Source organism: Zootoca vivipara, chromosome 5, assembly GCF_965207765.1.
Source record: "Zootoca vivipara chromosome 5, rZooViv2.hap1.1, whole genome shotgun sequence".
Classification (NCBI taxonomy): domain Eukaryota; kingdom Metazoa; phylum Chordata; class Lepidosauria; order Squamata; family Lacertidae; genus Zootoca; species Zootoca vivipara.
The window spans coordinates 62408961-62430084 of record NC_142588.1 but is presented as its reverse complement, the minus strand read 5'-3'; the positions used below and the strand labels follow the sequence as shown (position 1 = coordinate 62430084).

The following is a 21124-nucleotide window of genomic DNA, read 5'->3' as shown; positions in this document are numbered from 1 at the left end:
ATAGGAAATATCTTTGTCAGGTATCCTGCAGAGCTGTTCCCAGCCAGAGTAGACTGCACCAGCTTAGATGGGCAAATTGTCTGGCTTAATATAAGTTGGCTTCCTATGTTTTGGAATATTCCAACCCTGCATTGGCTCATTGATCTTGTCAGGCACAGTTTCCATCTCCCACACACTCCCACATTCCAGCAAGATAGTTTTTTTGTCTTCTACTGTCATTTTCCAGCGCCTGCCCATGACCAGGACTATACATTGGGTGGGTGGGTGTGTAATTCTAAAGATTAAGTACTGCCAGTGGTAATAGTTGCAAAGCTCAAGCAGTTTTTAGCTCTATTTCTAGGCTCCTCTTGTGATGAATCCAAATAGGTTTCCATTTTATGCAGCAGAGAGCGGGGCGGGGGGACGGGAGGAAGGGGACTTTAAATATATGTATAAGATTTCCAGGTCCGTGGCAAATGCCATCTGTAACATTTGTCTTTTAAAAATTGAAAAAAACAAAAAGGTGATAACTGCTGCTGGGTAGCTAGTAATACTGCATATCATTTTGCACAGTGTGTTTGACGTTTTTATTAATCCCCACAAAAACTTGGCATTCGGAATTTCTTTATTCTTTTGCTGCCACTGGGACAATAAAGGCATTAGTGACCGTGGATTTCCATAGTGTCTGGGAGGACTCTCTCTCTCTCTTGGCATTCCTATCTCTGGTGCTGTGGGACAAAGCTCAAAAGAAAGAGAAATCTGCACAGGTAGGTGGAGCAGGGTGCACACAACTTAAAGTATTTGAGAAGCTAAGCTTGGATAATAACTCTTATGTCTGTAGCCTCTAGCTACTTATATCTTTAAGAATTTTATCCTGAATATTGGATTAACAGCAAAGCAGCAGATTGTAGAACTATGAGGCGCCAACTAGTGCAGCAATTCCTTTCGTGGCAGGAGATGAATGTACTTCTCCCGTTTTCACAGGTATTAACAGCAAAAGGTTTAAGCTTCAGTTTCCATTCGTGCATGATTTCAGAGCTGACCCCTACAGCCTGCATTTCATATGTTCTCCATAGCAATGTTTTATTTGGCAGCGACCACATGGGGAGGACTCGAGGGAACCAGAATGCACTAAAACGAAATAGCTTGATGCATGGGTCCTTTGGGAAGAGATGGGTGTAACTTTAAAGGAGGTTTTCCCTCATTAGCATACTGAGCTCTGGTTTCTGCTGCTGGCTGTGGTGGAAAAGACTATGTGAACGGCCTACGTCTTGGCTAAGGCTCCCTTTCCTCACAAACTTTAGAGGTGAATCTTGCATAGCTTTTTCTAGTGGGTCGAATTGACACCATTGCAGTAGTGCTCTGTGTTGAAGAGGGAGCCCTGAGATTATCTGACGATATGGTCAAGTCACTTCCCTCAAAAGCTTGCTGCTTATATGCCATGCTATGATAAGGTGATTTGAAGTGTAAGATTTAAAAGCACCTTTCCTGGGGTGTGTCCACACACCCCTAAAAAAAGCTTTGTTGACATAAACCTACCACTCTCCTACAATAAAGGAGAGGGCTTCGAAAGAGCCCAGGACAGCAAAAGCCCTGACAATCAGCTGGGATCAGTTGCACTATGGGAGTCCCTATAGAGCAGCTGAGGGGGCAGAAGGAAGCTACTTGGACTCAAAGCACTTTCTTTAGCACTTTAAATTCAAGCTGCTTTCTGTGGAAAGAAAGAAAAAATACTGCATTTTAAAACAGCACACTGTATATGTTTTTCCCTTTCCAGAGTAAGCAGTTTGTATTCAGTGCACTGCAGAAAGCACTTTGAATGCATCTTATTTCTCTGCAGAGGAAAATACCTCATTTTTAGGAGCATTTCCCCCTCTGGAAGCATAAGAATATCTACAGCTCAAAGGTGTCAGTCCTTGGTTTCATGCCGGATCTGCAGTAACACTGCAGTCCTATACACATTTACCTAGGTGCAACACTCATTGAATTCAGTGGGACTTACTTCTGGGTAGATATGCATGTGGTTGTGCCTATGTCACTTTATCAAATTTGTGGCTGGTGCATCTAGCAAAAAGTGTCTTACAGCATTACAGGCTTAATGCTATAATACATTTGTTAGTTTTTAAGGTGCCATAGTCCGAACATCCCAAAGCACCACTTGCTTTTTGTTAGTTGTTTTCCACTAAAGGAAAATCAGTACAACCTTAGGGGGGGGGAAGGTCTTTAGAGTTTTCAAATGGATCCTCTGCTGCCAATTGTTTGAGCTATTGAAGAGCTGTGTTTTTGTGTTTTCTTAAATGTCAGCCACTAGAGAAGGGCACCACATGTTTCCGAGCATGTTAAGCTGGTGTTTACTTTTTGTTCCCCCTGTCCTCCCCCACCCCACAACTCCCTTGTGAGTGTTAATAAGCTGCAGGGTTCACCCAGAAGATTGTGCTGTTCTTTGCACCACTGTATGAAGCTTGGGAATGTTCTATTTTTATCTTTAAAGACATTGGCCAGGATGTGACAAAAGCTCATCTGGAATAAGTAAAGATTCCCCCCCCCCCAATTGTGGGGCTGTGACTTTTCCAGATAAAGGGAAAACTTCTAACTGTAAATGGGAGAGGCCCATTGCTCTGTAAGAACACCAACTGCCCTTTTTGCTAAAGTGGATTATGTTTCTCGCATGAGATACATGGGTGGTGTCCAGATTGGCACATATGTTTGTGGGTGCGTTACTTTTTAGATTTCTTCTTTGGGGGTTAGGTATTATTTGGCTTGGGAGCTTCCCCCCCCCCCCGTGATGTTTCTGGGTTTAATTTAGATTTTCTCCTAATTGTTTTGCTTTCATGTGTTGTGTTTATCATTTTCCTGCTCAGTTTCTTTTTTAGGTTCCGAAAACAGTTTCTGCATGAGTGCATCATCCATGACATTTGTCATCAGCAGGTGGCTCTGACAAATGGCAACAATTAGAAATGGGGCGCTCTCTGGGAAAACTTGTGAACCCCCTTCCTGGTGTGGCTTCCTGCAATATCTGCAAAGTGTGGCTCTTGTGATTCATATACCTCTACTCTGTACATACATGGAGCGCATCTGCATTTAATTTAGGAATGTGCATTTTCAAACAGAATCTAAATGCAATGGCTTTCAAAAAATAGTTATTTATAAATTGGAAGCCACATCTTAAAGACTTCGTTCAGCCAACTCTCCTAAAATACAAATGACAAGAGCATCTCCAGATGAGTCCCACTCTAGAGCTGACTATATACTTGCCTTGAATGTGCACATGGCTAGTGAGGAATGCAGATATTATCCTCTAAAAGAAAGGTATATATCAGGCGAGTTTGGAACAAACAAGAGGAGGTTGAGTTCTTTATAATGCCATAGATGTATGTACAGTCTCTCACCATGTGAAACACAAGCTTTTGGGCTACATGGGATAATAGTTGGATTGAGTAAATATTCAGTGTATGCCCCGTGGTGATCCTACTTCAGCTGAGTGTGCTTAAGCTACATTCCTAAGCACATTTGTGTGGAAGTGTATGTATGAAAGTATATATATAGGGACGCGGGTGGCGCTGTGGGTTAAACCACACAGCCTAGGGCTTGCCGATCAGAAGGTCAGCTGTTCAAATCTCCGTGGCAGGGTGAGCTCCCGTTGTTCGGTCCCTGCTCCTGCCAACCTAGCAGTTCGAAAGCACGTCAAAGTGCAAGTAGATAAATAGGTATCGCTCCAGTGCGAAGGTAAATGGCGTTTCTGTGCGCTGCTCTGGTTTCGCCAGAAGCAGCTTAGTCATGCTGGCCCCATGACCCGGAAGCTGTACGCCAGCTCCCTCGGCCAGTAAAGCGAGATGAGTGCCGCAATCGCAGAGTCGTCCGCGACTGGACCTAACGGTCAGGGGTCCTTTTACCTTTACCTTTACATGCTGCTAGAGCTTTACCTTTACATGCTGCTAGAAAACTGTGAAGGATGACGAGAGACATCAGAAGGTGCCTACCTGGAGATTCTGGGGATTCAATCAGGGATATTCTGCATGCAAACCAGATGCTCTACAACTGAGTTGCATCCTTTCCCCTTTGAACTTATATCCTTCCATATTTTGACTTGGTATCTCTTAAGTTCCCCTGTATATGCATATAGAACTGATTTCCGCCCATGACCTCAGGCAAGAAATGAATGAGCCATTTTGTGAATGCATGAGCCTTTCCTGAACCCAAGACATGCAAAGCATTTTCAAATGACAAACTAAAAACTCAATCCTCCTTTTAAAGTAAACTCCACTGAAATCAGCAGCACTTACTTCCATGTAAATGTGCTGAGGCTCTCGGTGGCTGTTTGCTGTGACATCTCGTTTTGTTTTGTTTTCTGTGGACATGCTCCTGGCATCTAAATAACCTGGATTGCTTTGAAAAATCCCAACTAGCTTGAGGCAGCTCTTTCTGAAAATCTTGGCCTCTGCTTCATCCCATATTGCTTTAATAATAGGAAGAATGTTCCCATGTGGACATTAAAAGGTTACTAAGAATTTATGAAACAGTAATCTTATTCCCCTTAGTCATGGCAATAACTCAACATGTGTTTACACAGAAGGGTTTGCCTCATACAAAATGCTGACCTGAGGGGTTGCTATACCAAATTCTTCAGCAATATGCTCCGGTAAGCTCTAGCCCTAGCATCAAGAACATGTAGAGGTTAGGGGTTTTTTTCCCCTCCCCATTCTCCCTGCAACCCAGCTGGGAAACAAAGCAACAGTGAACTGCAATGTGTGAAAAAATTCTTGGGCTTACAACCTTTTTTCAGGAAAAATGTATGTTGATCAGTTTGAGTAGGAATGTCAAAAAGGGTCACAAGCAGTGTGAATTTGTTAACTTTTGAGGTAGTTTTGCTATCCTTCTCTTACAGAGGTTTTTGAGCCACATAGAACAGAACCTCTGTTGCCTACTGGTGAGATTATTCAACACTTATTTTAACCATCTGGATGCAGGGCCCGTTAATATTTGGCAGCTATGGTTTTCAGTTAGCAAAGCTAGAGGTTCTCTGGGCTAGTCATTTCCACACTACATTTAAAGAACTCTTAAACCACTTTAAGAATCCCAGATAATTCTGGGAACTGTAGAATTCTGGATACTGTAAATCTGTGATGTCAGCACTCTTGATAAACCTCAGTTCCCACAATTCTTTGGGTGAAGCCATGGCAATTAAAGTGATATAAGAGTGCTTTAGATGTAATGTGTGGATGTGAAACAAGGGGCCATGTGTGTAGGTTGTCCTAGGTGTGCATGCTTTCTGTACATTACTTAGGCTGTGTACAAAGTTCAGCCTTTGAAGTGCTATTGTTTGACAATTCCTAGAAGCAGTTTTGTAGACATCACTGCAAGTGTCCATACCTGTATGCTATGCAGCCTGCTTGAGGAGTTGTTAAATCATTGTCATCTGTACACACAGATGGCATGTTCTCTTCCACTAGTGTGCATACATTGGTATCATTGCTCCCTTCCCTATCAATGCCCACCTCACTCCTTTTAAATAAATAAATAAAATCCTTCAAGTTTATTGACATACCAAAATGCTGGTAACAGAAAATGGGTAGGTTTTGAAAACTAGGAAACATGTTTTTAACTCCCATCAGCAGTCTAAGCATTAGGTTATATGCCCTGACTTACTTACTATAATTTATTAACTTTGACTTATTAACTTTAACTTTTTTTAGCAGAAACTTTTTGTGATAAGATTGCTCTCAAAGCTCTTAAATGTCATCTTATGTAGAACTTCATTGGGACTTATTTTCATGAAAATATGTTTGCTATGCTGCCATACTCTCAGATGCATCCATAATTGAAACTGCCTTATTTTCCTTGCAAGAATTGGAGATACATACCTGGTACGAGTGGTAATCCTTTTTGAGTGAAGCAACAGGCCATGTTAGGGCGTTGTAGGGATATTTCAACAGACTATTGATACATGAAATAATAAGGGCTAAAAACCTTTTGTTTTCCTTGTAAATGAATCTCCTTTCAGCTACATTCCTGCCCATTGTTCACCCTCCACCACCAACCATGAATTCTATTCCTCTGCTACAAAAACTAAAAAAACAACAAAAGCTCGTTGTCTTTCAGTGCCTTACATGATTTTGTTCCAATTATAAATTTGACAGGGCCAGTCTGATGAACTAATCCCAATGGGATTCCTTTTTTTTTTTGAGTCATAAGATGTAGTCTTAAAATCTGTCCAATTGATGCTCATGAATTGTGCCAGAAGTGATATTAGCATTTCCATCTTTTGCCTATGACAGTTTCATTTCTTTGAGCCAAAATGGTTCCTTCCTTACAATGTTTGATAAAATCTCTCATGACCTCAATGATGTCTAAGAAGAATGTGCTTGTATGTTTTCTCATGACTTCAGAGCTCCCTCTCTGTCTCTCTGCCATCCACATTGCAGGTAAGCCCTGCTTGGGTGCTGAGACTACTTGTGTGTAAGGAAACATGAAAGGGGAAGTCCACTGCCAAGTCCCACTTCCTCTCAGTCGGTTTTGATCCTTCCATAAGCTTGAGGGGGGACACTGCTCTATAGTACTTAATGCTGGGCTCTCCAAGCAATTTAGAAGCCCTGAATTTTCAGGATTCTAAACCATGTGGTGAGTCTCTACAAGTAGAGGTAACTCTGTACTTCAGACCTTCACCCTCAACTTCATTGTGGATGGTAAACTCAAAGAAGGTGATGCACCAGAGGTTGTAGGCTTACCAGCACACATTCCTTCTCCTTTTGGCGCTATGGATTAAACCACTGAGCCAAGGACTTGCTAATCAGAAGGTTGGCGGTTCGAATCCCTGTGACGGGGTGAGCTCCCGTTGCTCAGTCCCAGCTCCTGCCAACCTAGCAGTTCAAAAGCACGTCAAAAGTGCAAGTGATAAATAGGTACTGCTACAGCGGGAAGGTAAACGGCGTTTCCGTGTGCTGCTCTGGTTCGCCAGAAGCGGCTTTGTCATGCTGGCCACATCCCTCGGCCAATAATACGAGATGAGCACCGCAACCCCAGAGTCGGGCACGACTGGACCTAATGGTCAGGGGTCCCTTTACCTTTACCTTTTTACCTGAACAAGACTGATAAAGTACATGTACAGCAAGGGTACGGAACATTTTGCAGCTCAAGGGCCACATTCCCATCTAGACAATCTTCTGGGGCCCACATCCCAGTAGTGGACAGGGCCAGGATCAAAAGTGGGTGGCGCAGTGTTAACTTACACATCCTTCTCGAGACTCCTTCTTAGCAAGCAAGAAACATTATCAAAGACACATTCTAACCATCCAAAGAAGGACCAGTGCAGGATATGCCATGGTAATGGAAGTGTGTCTGTGAAGGGTTGTGTTGCCTGGAGAGAGTTCCAAGCATGGGCATAGCCAGGATTTATTTATTTGGGGGGCAGGCTTTATGTTGGGCAGAACTGAGTTATTTGCAATGCAATTGGTCAGTTAAGTATTTTTATTTATTTATTTACTTGATTTGGGGGGTGGCAGCTGCCCCCCTGCACCTCCCTGGCTACATCCATGGTTCCAAGGGCCAGATAGAAAAGTCTGGAAGACTGCATTTGGCCTTCAGAACTGAGGTTCCCCATCCCTGGTGTATAGCAAAGTTAAGAACCAAGTCCATGTGGTAAAAGGGTGACTTTGCACACTTTGGGAAAATGTTTAGGCATTCGCAGAATTCACCCATGCTGGGCCTGTCTGTGGGAAGTAGCTTTGTTAAGCCTGTGGCAAGCTAGTCCACAACTGAATGGCATGGAGTTGAGAGCCAATGAGATGATTGTTCTCACTTCTGAGCTAGAACAAAGTACCTGGGATTTTGATGGGGTGTTGAGCTCTCCTAACTTGTACATGTTTTATTGCTTTTTTATTCTTTTGTTCGTGCATTCTATTGCAAAGTTTTATGCTGCCCTTCTGGTGCAAAAGCACCAGTCAAGGCAGCTTGCAGCATTTAGAATTTAAATATCAGGACAATAATATATAAAATAATCAACCAAGGAGACAGCATCAGGTGTTAATATCAAGCATAAATATTATCTGCCTCCTCAAATAAAAGCATGCCATAGCAAAATGGGAATCTTGTGTCCATGCTTCACAGAACAAAGTGTTTCATAATCAAGGTGGACCCCTCTCTCATCCCATTCATCCTTGCTTCCAGCCTAGCTGAGACACAGAGGTCTCTCCTCCTGATCTTTAGGAGCAGGCAGGATTATTTGGGAAGAGACAGCCCCCAAGCCTAAGGTCTCCTGATCGAAAGCATTTAGGGCTGATGATCACCAACACTTTGGATTGTGCTGGAAACCAGATTGGTAACCAGTGCAGCTGCTGCAGAATGGTGTCATATGATCTCATGTGTGTGTGCCCAGCAATATCTTTGTAGCTGCATTCTAAACCTGCAGAAGCTTCCAAAGGTTTTCAAACATTAGTCCTATGCAGAGCATACTGGATGCATTATCAGTGGTTCCTGCAGTTGCATCTAACATCAAAAGCCTTATGACACAAGTACAAGAATTAGGACTGCAGTGCATCCCTACTCAGAACTAACTCCTACTGAGTCCCATGGTGCTTACTCCCAGGTAAGTGTGACTAGGATTGCAGCCTTAAGCAATTAGCTGGTTATAGGTTTTTTTTTTAAAAAAAAATTGTAGTCCTCTAAGAAAGTCTTGTTCTTTTTAAATACAGTTTTAAAAAAACTTTTAACAGTGGTGCATCTAAGGCTGGACATCAGGGACTAGGTTCAGGGATCTGCATTCCAAATGTCTGTCCAGGGGGCAATAAATGATAGGGCAGTTCTTGGGCTGGCATGGACGTGCCAGGGTCATCCAAGGCTGGCACTGGTCACTACAGCATTGTTTCTTATTTTTAAGAAGATTTTATCATCAGGGTGTGTCCAGGCATGTATATGGTCACAAACACTCATTTTTATTTTTATTTACTTTTAAAATACTTTAAGCATTTCTACAACACGAGCAAATGTGCTTAGCATTAGGGAAGCAGAAACAAACCCTGTTTTATTCCTGTAGCCATGGCGATCCTATGTCTTAAGTGAGTTCAAAATGTGAATTCACATATGCTCAGTGCAAACTGCTTTTTCAGTTAATTTTTGCTGCAACGTATTGGAAATGTAGAGCCTGGAATGGAGATGGTGGTTTGGGAGGGAAATGACATATTAACTGTGTGTTTCACAACTGAAATAATACACATGGTTCTTTAAGCCCCAACCTTTTCGTAAGGCCATCAGATCCAGGGTCTAAAATTACCTACCTATGATGTCAAGAGCATTGTCTTTGAAAGAGGCACCCTCTCTTTTCTCTCCCATAGGAGGGAATGCCTCTTCTAAGAAGATGGCTGCTATTGCTGAGCTTAAGCAGTCATGCATTCCTCCACTCAATAGAGGGCAGGGTTAATACTAACAGATAGGGGAAATGCAGTTACACCTAAGCTCTGCACCTACCCCCTCTTCATTTTCTCTCTCCTGCTGCACAAGGCAGCCATGAAACTATCTCACGATTGTAGGCTTAGAATCCAAAGTCATCCATGTGCATATGAAGTAACTGTAAGTAAAGAACCTTCCCCCCCTTTACCTATGGGACTCTCTGCATTTTTTAATCCTGTTAAGCAATGCTAGTGATGTGTGAATGAGACAGACGATGGGTGGTGAGTTAGCTCCTGCTTCCAAACTACATACTATAAGTCAACAAAATTTATTTTTTTGAAACGTATTAGTAGTAACACATGTGTTCCCCTAACACAACTAATGATTCTTGCTTCAGAATGATTATTTTTCACCCATATGCATATTTAATTGATGAATTGACTAAAACTCGTATTATTAATTGACCAAGTGAAGGGGCCAGGCTTAGCCGTGCTTAAAACATGACACATTGATTTCAATGGGTCTACTCTAATGATGGCTAAGTTTGCATCTAGTGCTAGGGTTTTTTTAATTGGATGGTAGCCCCAAGAGGAAAGTAATGCTGGTTGGTTGGACCTGGCCCTTACTGAGGCTGCTTCTGGTAACCAACCAATGGTCTTCAAGGTGCTCCTCTTCCAAAGCAGAGCACATGCAGGTTTTATGTTGCCTGCGTTAATCTGCCTTTAATCTGTTTTACATCTGCAGAGGCGTTGGGCTCTACCTTCACTCCTGTGCTCTGCTGTACTGTACAATGATGCTGTGATTCACAGGCTCTGCTTAGATTCCAAGCCTGTGACTGGCCACTCACACATATACACAAAGCATTATTTGAATTCAGAGTTTGCTCACCGGAGTGAAACAGCCTCCTCTCCTCACCTCCCCGCCTCCCAATGTCACACCTGCATCTCAGACCACATTCCATCCACAAACAAGGCCTTAGCTTCTTTCCCCAGCAGAATTTTCCTGCTCCTTTCTGTACAGGCCAGAGTTCAGAAGGTTTGTGGTTTCTTCTCATTCCAGAGAAGTGAGTGATCCTTGTGTGCACATGGAACACGGAGGAGTCACCAAGCCAGAGGGGGCTTCCTGGGGGGGGGGGGCAAAGGACTAACTTGGGCTTGGGTTTCTCTTGTGAAATGCTCCTTTCGGTGGTAAGCAAGGCACTGCTTGAAAAAAAAAATGTTGGCATGCCACACATGGGGGCTCATTATTACTAATTCCCTGCCTGCTTTGGAAAATGCTACGGTAAAGAGAAAGCTGTCGACAAATGCTTTGCAGTATAGCCTAGCCAAACTCAATGGAACTTGTGGTTTAACTTAGGAACCCTCTAGTTTCTAGTCTTAGAATTGTCCTTGCCAACTTTGGAGTCAAAACTCTGCTCTTTGACCAGAGAGGTACACACTACAGAAACCATAATATGCTTAATTTACTAGATGATTAACCAAACCAACAATGTACAATGTACTAATAAAAGCAAATCTGAATCAGCAGCAAGATGGATGTCTTAGGTGGCACAGTTTGAAAGGGACAATAAGGATATCGTCTCCAAAGCTGCTGTGGGACCAGTTTTGCACCGAGCAGCCCACACCAAGACTGCAGTGGTTGCAGTTAATGCTTAATACCTTGCATGAAGGCATCTACAAAGCAAGTCGCCCCTAGAGCAGGGGTGGGGAAGCTGTGGCCTTCCAGATGTTGCTGGACTGCAGCTCCTATCATCCCTGGCCATTGACCATGCCAGCTTGAGCTGATGGAAGTTGGAGCCCAGCATCTGTAGGGATGCAGCTTACTTCACATGATAACAGAGTCATTCAGTAGTGAGGGAAGGAGTAAAAAGGAGCAAGAGACCTTTTTCAATCTGGTTCTTCAAAAAAAAATGCCCCTCCAACCCAATTGGGACATAACCCAAATCGATCAACTGTGATCTGGCCCGTGGGCCCAGAAAAAAGCATGTGATAATCACCCTTCTTGAACTGCGGCAGTTCAGAATGAAGGTAAGAGATTGCATGAAGAAATGCTCCCTGCCCCATTGAAATCTTAGCAGGCTGAGGAATATGTTTCCATTCCAGGTAGTTTTTAAGCATTCAAATATGCAGTCAACACTAGCATACTGAACTGTAAAGTCACATGAGGGCTGTGCTGGATAACTTCTCTGAATGTGTAGATTGATCCCAGTTCTTCCTTTTTCATGTAGAAAATTCTATCTATTTCTACCCTGCCTCCTGTCTGTCTTGTGTCAGTCACAAATGTTGCAGGCTCAGGATATGATATTAATCAGCAAAGGTGTATAAATGGGGTGAAACAGTCCAGCGTAGGAGAGGAGAGATGACATCCTGCCTGCAAGGGTTTTGATTCTAAGAGTGGGAGTGGTGTCTCTCCCGCTCCAGCAGAGCTGCTCGTGTATATATACCCCAGTGTCTTTACCTTGACCAGAGAGGCAATAAATAACCTCCTCCATCTCCTAGTCCCTTCGGAATAAACCCTTTTGCCTCTTTATCACGAGGAAGTGAATAGTAAGTCCTGCTGCCTTGAGAGGTGAGTGACCCAAACGAGCTGCACCCTGTTTGTTCAAATCGCTGTGGCTACCGCAGTTTTCTCAGCTGTTCCTCCTTCCTTTGGCCCATCTCCGGCAGGAGAACAGGGCATGACTTGTTCTGCCTCCTTTCTCAGACCCCTTGGCCATGGCTCTCAAGCCCTCGTATGCAGCAAGCAAGTGGCAGGGGTGGAGAGAGTGGGAAGGTGGGGGGGGGGGTGTTTGAAAGCAGAGGCAGTTCCCTGGATTAATTTTGGCACACAGTTTTTCATCTACGAGCTAGGAGAGTGGCGTGCCTGCATTTTAAAGGCTAGGAAGGGGAACACGTACTTAGAAAAAGAAAACTTTCTAAAGTAAGTGTGAGGCTTGTCTTGTGGGGCAGATCCTTCCTGAATTTTTCTGCCGTTTCTGCATCCTTTTTTTAAATCGTCGGTGGAAGGCATGCAAGAGAACAAGCAACCTTCAGGCATAGCAATGTTTCTGCCCTCTGCGCAAAGTCAGGGCCCGCAAGTTCAATTTAATTCAAATCCCCTGATTGTTTACCCTTTTTCCTTTTTCAACATGCCTCACTTTTTCCTCCTGTCTAGGTCAACAACAATGGAATCATTTCCTTTTTGAAAGAAGTGTCTCAGTTTACACCAGTGGCTTTCCCCATCTCCAACGACCGGCGTGTGGTTGCTGCTTTCTGGGCGGACGTAGATAACCGGCGTGCAGGGCAAGTGCATTACCGGGAAACTAAGGACCAAGCCATTTTGATGAGGGCCACTAAGGACATCCGGCAATATTTCCCAGAATTCCCACAGTTCTCTGCCCAATGGGCATTCGTTGCCACATGGTACCAGGTCACCTTTTTTGGAGGAAACTCGGTTTCTCCGGTAAGTGGCGAAGGATGTTGGTGTTGGGTACTGGATAAGGGGGTTATTTTCCATAGTGCATATTGGGGTAACCAATGTGGTTGAATTACAACTCACATAATCCTTGACCATTGGCCGTGCTGTCTGGGGCTTATGGGAGCTGTAACCCAACAACTTCCAGAGGGCACTATGTCATCTATCCTTGATATCTGTTCTATTTCATGTTTTACAGTTGCAGACTACAACGTGTAATGAGCTGCTGAAGCAGTTAAACTTTTATTTATTTCAAACTTTTACATTCCACTTTTCTGCTATGTAAGCCTTCAAGGCAGATTTTTTTTTAAAAAAATTGTGGGGCAGGGGGAGCACACAATCCAATAACAAAGAGTTTTAAAAACTAAAACTATAAAATTAAAAAATCATAATACCAGGTACAAACAGAAAGCATGTTGGAGAGTGGCAAAACGGTTTAACTATTAAAAGCCTGGAATGCCCTTGCTGAAAATTCAGGCTCAGACCTTCTACCTCTTCCTGTAGTTGAATTCTGTAAAAAGGCAGGTCCTATGTTCTGAGAAGGGATTAAGAACCATTGTGGCTGACTTTCCTTATAAACAGTCTGGCTCTGATAACTAATTCTGCAGTTTATTGTGACATGTTCATTGTGGCTTTTGCGGTGCTGTTTTTTCTTTCTTTCAGGTTAACACCTTCCAAATAGTCCTCATCACCGACGGCATGCTGTCCTTCACTATCTTCAACTATGAGTCCATCACCTGGACCACCGGAATGCATGCCAGCAGTGGAGGAGACTCAGCAGGCCTGGGAGGCATTGCGGCCCAGGTAGACTCCATGGTCACACCTTGCAAGCAAGTCTTCTTTCTAATACATGGCGTGCATTTTTCCAGACAGTAGTTTTGAAATAGCAAGGCAATATTTCCTCAGCCCCAATTTCTCTCTCTTACTCTCTCTTCAAAGCCATATAGGGAGCTTTGTGATAGAGCAACCACAGCTCTTTACATTGGCCAGTGCCTCATGGTTCCTTCCCATCACAACCTCAGACTCTTTAAAGAGCCACCCAGCAGAGACTGCAGCAAGTACAGCCTCCCTTTGTTTTTTTTTGGGTTTTTTTTCCAATTCTGGTGTGCTGTTTTATTTCTTTTAACCAGTGGCTGTTCAGATGTGTGAATTTACCACTAATTGATATGTGCTTGGCTGGCTGCCGGCTCTCATCTGAGCGTCTCCGGTAGGCAGGAAATTGCAGGTGTAAAGGAAATGGACCCATTTTCAATCCCAGAAATTCAGAAGTGCAGGCTTTTGCGACTGTAAACAGAGCACTAACCACATGCTTTGGAATACTGTACAGTGCTTCAGGAACACCCTGCCCCAGTCCAGCCAAAGCAGGAGAGAGAGAGAAAGTTGAAAAGTTTTTCACCAGGCTTGTGACCAAGTTTGCAGAAACGTGCTGCTGTAACTTGCAAGGGCGATAGAGTGCCTCGGCACGAGCACCTCACGGCTCAGCATGGCAAAGGCTTCTGCTTGGCTAGAGCTAGCAAATCTGTTCTCGTTTCACAGAAAGGAGCGAGTGTGTCCAAGATTCTCTTGGATTCACCCTGTGCAGATGAATGAGGATGAAAATAGGCTCAGCGTTCTGTGTGCGTTCCAGCAAGTGAGTCATGGATGTGTGGGGATTGCTGAGGCTTTATGGTGCCAAGAGCCATTTGGGAGAAGGGTTGCAATAAGTAGATCATCCAATCCCTCTCCCTGTCACCTTTTTTTTTTTTTAATGCTGACAGTTCCTCATGTGTCATAGCCAAGATCTTTAATCCTAGCTGACATGCAAAACAGTTACAGGATGCCTTCGAGGATCCTTGACTGCTCAGTGGTTCTGAAAGCAACTGAAATCAAGGCTCCATTGTGATGGGTGCCCTGGAGAAAGAATGCTTGCCTCAAAACAGCCTTGCAAATAAGTTGGTCGCCCACAAAAATGTGCACTAACTGCCAGCGAACATTAGTCATTTATGGCCCGAAAAGAAAGAGCGAGCCGGCTTCTGTAAACTTTCCTCGCATGGTGGCCACAGATGAATTATCTTCATCACAGGTGACCAGGCAAATGATTGTTTGCATGGCTGCTCAAAGAAATTGCATTCTGAATATATTTATTACATTTATGTCCCAACTTCTTTTTATTTCCCGTGGAAATAAAGGTGGTGTACATAGGGGAAAGGAAATGGACGGAAGTCAGGAGGTTAAAGAGAACCTCTGAAAATATCTTTTCCTTTTTTCTTTCTCTTTCTTTTTCTTCTCTTCTTTCTCTTTCTTTGCTTCTCTTTACTTTTATTTCACTTTTTTATGTTGGATATTTTGTATCTTTATTTCTACTTGATGGAAAATAATTGTTGAGGTTGAAATTGTAAAACCAATAAAAAAATATTTACATACATAGGGTTCTCCCATTGGGGCACTGATCAGACACAAGCCTGCATGTTTGCTGCATCATGGGCCTTCAGACCATAGTCCTAGATCTCGCATGATAGGGAATGAATGGGGAAAGATGTCCAGGTCCTGGAAGGAATTCTTTTCCAGGAGGGCAAAGTGGGGCCATCTTAGCAAACTGCTGCCCCCCATCAGGGACTGGAAGAGTTGTTGTGCTGAGGGAGGGTGCACTGCCTCTGATCCATAGCAGGAAAATTTCAGGTGGGAAGTGGTTGTAGCAGTAACCAATATACAGAGGGATGCTTCCCTTCCTTGTGTTCTTGCAGTCCATTCTTCTGCAGGGCACTGGGGGGGAAGAGAGAAGTGCCTTGCCTATCAACACAGCTGCCCTGCTTTCCCCACAGAGAGGTTTCACTCTCTGCCCTTGTCTTCCTAGGCAGGTTTCAATGCCGGTGATGGAAAGCGGTATTTTAACATCCCCGGATCCCGCACTGATGACATTGTCGACGTGGAGATGACGACAAATGTGGGTATCCCCGGGCGCTGGGTGTTCAGAATCGATGATGCCCAGGTGCAAGTGGGGGGCTGCAACAACACAAGTAAGAGGACAGCAGTTAGGTTTATTTAACCAAACCAATTCTTCCATCCCTTCTTTTTGTCCCTGTGAAAATCCCAGCGCTTATGAAAGAAAGGCAGCCGCTATGCAGCTGGGGTAGTTTGGGTGTGGCAAGTGGAAGCCTTATTTTCCTCTGTGCACAAATATGGCCAGCAGAACATGGGAGGCACTGGTGGAGGAGCCATGCTCAAGCTGCAATTTGGGAGGATATGACTGTATTGCTGCATGAAACTGAGAGTGCATCTCTGGCTGCTGGTGAGCTGTGAATGAGGCAAGGGGAGAACCTGGAGATAAATGAATGTAGGATTATGTGTAAAATGTGCCTCCAGGCTTAGAGCTGCAACCTTTAAATAGTAGATGCCTTCTGAATGGTTGGTCAGTCATGGAGTTGATTGGTCATCGAGTAAAAAAGTGCAATTCTAGACATGTCTACTCAGAAGTAAAGGTAAAGGGGGCCCCTTAACATTAGGTCCAGTCGTGACCAACTCTGGGGTTGTGGCGCTCATCTCGCTTTACTAGCCGAGGGAGCCGGTGTACAGCTTCCAGGTCATGTGGCCAGCATGACTAAGCCGCTTCTGTCGAACCAGAGCAGCACACGGAAACGCCATTTACCTTCCCGCTGTAGCGGTCCCTATTTATCTACTTGCACTTTGACGTGCTTTAAAACTGCTAGGTTGGCAGGAGCTGGGATCGAGCAACGGGAGCTCACCCCGTCACGGGGATTCGAACCGCCGACCTTCTGATCGGCAAGCCCTAGGCTCTGTGGTTTAACCCACAGCGCCACCCACATCCCCAGAAGTAAGTCCCTCCAAATTCAGTTGGGCGTACTCCCAGCTAAGTGTGTGTAGGATTGCAGCCCTAGTTTAATTGGTGAGGGCCAATTTCAAATCATGAGTCTGTGAGTTAAGGTCATACATGTTTGGTTTTCAGCTACTTTGGTGTTACCATAATATGTGATGAAAAGCAAAATATAAAAGATGGCCTTGCCTTTTAACAGTAATTGGAATTTCAAATGTATCTCCCACTTTCTTTGTATCATACACTTCTTCATTGCCAGAGTACTTTATAGCCGTTGTGTGTGTGTGTGTGTGTGTGTGTGTGTGTGTGTGTGTGTGGTGTTGCTGTTTTGCATATCTGCTATTTAATATTGTAAGAATGGGAAAATTCTTAATTAAAAAAATTGCGAGAGAAAGTACACTTTTAAGATTCTAAGGGCTTGTATGCATCAGAGTTTACTGTGTGTTTGTAACTGTTTGCGTTCTCATTTAATTTGTGTAGTCCACATGATGTTACCCTCCAACAATACCAGCCGTGATGCTTTCCCCCTGCAAATCCAAATTTACCCAATAGGGGGATAATCTGTTAAATTGGGGAAAATCAGGCGCCAAACTGCTCCATGTGGGGTTGCAGCAGTGTGTGTGTGTGTGTGTGTGTGTGTGTGTGTGTGTGTGTGTGTGTGTTTGGGTGGGTGAATCAATCGTCATTGCCAGTCCCCTTACCACACCCACTACTGTATTTTCTGGCAGCACTTGTCAGTATTTCTGGCACACTCTAGAAGGGGGAGGAGGAGAAAGAGGAGGAGGAGGAGGGTCCTTCAGATTTGCACAAAGCTAGAAAACTGCACAAGCAAATTTACAATTGCTTGACCGTGTGCCTTTGCTCACTTCCTGGGCAGGTACATGTGCAGCTATCTGTGCACATGCCCTGTCACTACTTAACTGGCGTAATTGAACCTACAAGTCGGAAGGTAGGAAGAGGAAAGACCAAAATTTCTCCTTGTATGCAAATTTAGATATGGGTAGCTGCGGACTCCTCTGGTTTAATCTGAATGAGGAAAAAGTGGATTGATGGCTAAATAATGCTCAAATGTGGAGAGGCTTTAAAATGCATAAAATACCACATTTCAGCTCTGTGATCAGTTAGTGTAATCCTAGTAGAGATGTCTCTGCCATCATTTGCTTCTTTGGACTGTAGAAGGAAGATGCTGCTAGGTTCTACTAGAAATGTTGCCATTTGCAAATCTGTTCCGTAGGGCTCATAAAATACCTCTCTACGGTGTAATGCATATTGTATTTAGGTGAGGAGCCTAAATACAATATTTATTACATGTATAATAGTCTTCCTCAAACTGGCTATAGGTATATGCAATGTGAGAGTAACAGTAGTGCCCAGTTTCTTGTCACAACAATTCCCCAACATTGGCACATATTTCCAAATGAAAACATACACCCAGACTTCACCAGATCTATGGCTGCTTAGGCTCACATGAATTCTCTTCTGACTCTGAGACAAAGACTTGACTAATGTGCCTATATTAAGGCTATGTGCCTCTCTATAGCTCTCTGGGGCTATATTTTCCTCCCTGAGCTTGCCCCGTCTTGGGAAATCAAATGTTTTGCTGTCTGACTGTTTCCCAAACCATTTTGCCTTTGCTTACCATTGGTTCTTGAAGATCTAAGCTTATTTTTAAGCACGCATGCACACACACTTTAATTTTGGTCAAAGAGTTATAGAATGTTGCTGGCTCTTGATTCTTGGTTTTGTCACCGAAATATTGTAACTTCACTAAAGGCAAAGAGCATGTCTTTGCAGAATGCATGTTATGGGGTGTGCACAGTGGGACACAGAGCTGGCCTAAACTGTTACATGTTTGAATGCTGTTCAAAATTTCTAAGCAGAAATGAATACTGGTACTGTACAGTTATTAACATTTTCTCTTTGTGAACTACTAATAGTTTGCCTATAAATTAGGATTAATTTGACATTTGATGGTCAAAATGATAATGTAAGACCTTTAGAGAGCAAACAAAAGACTTGACATGAGAGAGAGCAACACACACACACACACACACACACACACAAATGGCAACAAATTTTATATACAGTATTAAAAAATACAGTATTTTGAGATCGTACTATAACTTCCTACAAAATTTCAATCCAGTTTAAATGTGGATGTGCTAATTTCAATTGGAATGTGCCACTTCCATCCATGAGCCCATTGTGTTAATTACAGAGCAAATGGGCTGAAGGCTGCAGGGACAATGGAAGCTGGATCAGTTCAATCCTATTGTTGCTGCAACACATTCTAGTAGTTCTCTAGCTATGCTATCATTTGCTGAACACTGGGTTTGCTTCTTTGTGCAGCATCGGTGTGCCTGACACTCCGCCCTTGTCTGAATGGAGGGAAGTGTATTGAGGACTGCATCACAGGGAACCCGTCCTACACTTGTTCTTGTCTGGCTGGCTTCACTGGAAAGCGATGCCATATTGGTGAGTCTTGCTCATACTTTGCTCACAGTCTTGTATTGAGGAACTTCAGTTAAGAAGAACCTTGCCAGATCAGACCAAAGGCCCATCTAGTCCAGCATTCTGTTCTCACAGTGACCAAGTAGATGCCCGGAAAGCTTCCTTTGGTCTCTGGGCCTGAGGTTCCCCACCACTGGTATAAGGCTTCTTCATTTGCTAATATTTTAATTCATGTCTCTCTTGTTGGCTTATTACTGCCCACCTGCAGCTGCTCCATTCCTTGCTCTAGCTGTCCCATTCTTGAAGAACTGAATGCCCATGAGAACTGACCTGTGTTTGTCTTTGGCATATTGTCATTATTAAATTAGCCAGTTACTTCTCTATTGAAGTGTCAGAGTGAACGAGGAACACACTAAAGCTTTCGTTTAATGAAGTCCTGGGACACTTCTAGAAAACCTCTTTTGTTGAGTTTTCTGCTTGATTTGTTTGCAAGAAGATTAGATGATGTTGGCTAGTTAATAAGCATTTGTTCTGTTTTCTTTTCAGGGAGGTTAGATGACATGTCAAACTATTATCCCATACTTTGCAGTGCGTTTTTCTATGTGACAGAAAGTTTAATCTTTTGGGGAAGTGGGCTTTTTGCACAAGACCTCCAAATAAAATACAGTGGTACCTCTACTTACGAATTTAATGTGTTCCGAACGCACATTTGTAAGTAGAAAAAAATTGAAAATTGAATCCCATAGGAATGCATTGGGAGAAAAAATTCGTAAGTCGAAGCAACCCTATCTAAAAATTCGTAAATAGAAAAAATCCTATCTAAACCGCATCCAAGATGGCGGACGGAGCTCCGTTCGTAAGTAGAATCATTCATAAGTAGAGTTACTCGTAAGTAGAGGTACCACTGTATAATTTCACCAGCTGAATTTGCCGGTATGGGATTGCATGTCATCCAAAAAATAGCAATAGTCTGGAAGTGCCCCTAGTGACTACTGCCATAATTAATGCTAATAGCTACCACAGTGTTGGAGAGTTAAAGCTGTTGACCTTGGGGAAGTCATTTCTAGCTTCTCAACTCCTATAATCCTCCACAGAGGCATTCAGACTGTCGCCAGAGAAAAGGGTATATAACCCAAAGCATCTTAGCATAATCAAAAACATATAAAGGAAGGGCTTTCCCCCCTGTCTTTGCATGCAATCTACACTTCTGGGAATGATGTATCCATAGTAGACATGCCTGCTTAATTACAGATGGTGATGCATGTGAAGTGTTTCGATTGAATGTATGAGAGCACACCCTACTTTTTCGCTTCCTTCCTGTTACCTTCCAGATGTGGATGAGTGCTCTTCCAGCCCATGTCAGAACAAAGCCTCCTGCATTGATGGCATCAACAGCTTCAGTTGCTGGTGTCCACCAGGATTTAAAGGAGCCACGTGTGAAGTTGGTGAGAAACATTGTGTAATTGCAAAAGGACAGGGAAAATCAAATAATAGCTTATAGGCAGGTCTAGGTGGACAAAGTGTTTATAAAGGCATTCCAGTACCAGTACCCAGTACAGAAAAATAAGTGCCAGTACTCGCCATGAAGTTGTAACAGTGAGTGCCACACTTTTTAACAATAACAAAAAGAGGTGCCAGTACTGTGTACCTTTGAGTACCCCGTGAAGAAGAAGGAGAAAGCACTGCCAGTACCTCTTTATTACAGTTCTAGTCTGGGGGTGGGGCAGAAGTTAGGGGTGGCCTGCTCAAACTATGGTACTTTGTGGAACAAATTGGGACAGAAAGCAATTAGCAGTTGGAGTGTGGGAACTGTACGCAAGAAAGTTGCCTTTCTAATTCTCTGCTGAAACATTCTGAATCAGGAAATGTTAAAATTGTGTATGTTTAGGTGTCCCCCCCCTTTTAATCCTAATGCCAGCATCCTTCCAAGTACTAGAGGGTGACTGGTGTGCAGTCACAATAGTTCTTAAATCAGGTCTGGGGATGGGAGACCTTGGTGCAAAAGGTACAGGTGCCTTTCTGCAACTCATATATGCACAATCATTCCCC

At 43.5% G+C, this 21124-nt stretch overlaps 1 protein-coding gene across 1 annotated transcript in view; it reads left to right on the top strand.

Moving 5' to 3' along the window:
• The window catches only part of SNED1 (sushi, nidogen and EGF like domains 1), a 74246-nt gene that overhangs the window by 13560 nt on the left and 39562 nt on the right, over positions 1-21124 (top strand). The window contains exons 2-6 of the mRNA XM_035133206.3: positions 12514-12801; positions 13477-13617; positions 15647-15809; positions 18974-19099; positions 20407-20520. Coding sequence (XP_034989097.3) covers positions 12514-12801; positions 13477-13617; positions 15647-15809; positions 18974-19099; positions 20407-20520 — 832 coding nt within the window. The remainder of the gene's footprint in view (positions 1-12513; positions 12802-13476; positions 13618-15646; positions 15810-18973; positions 19100-20406; positions 20521-21124) is intronic.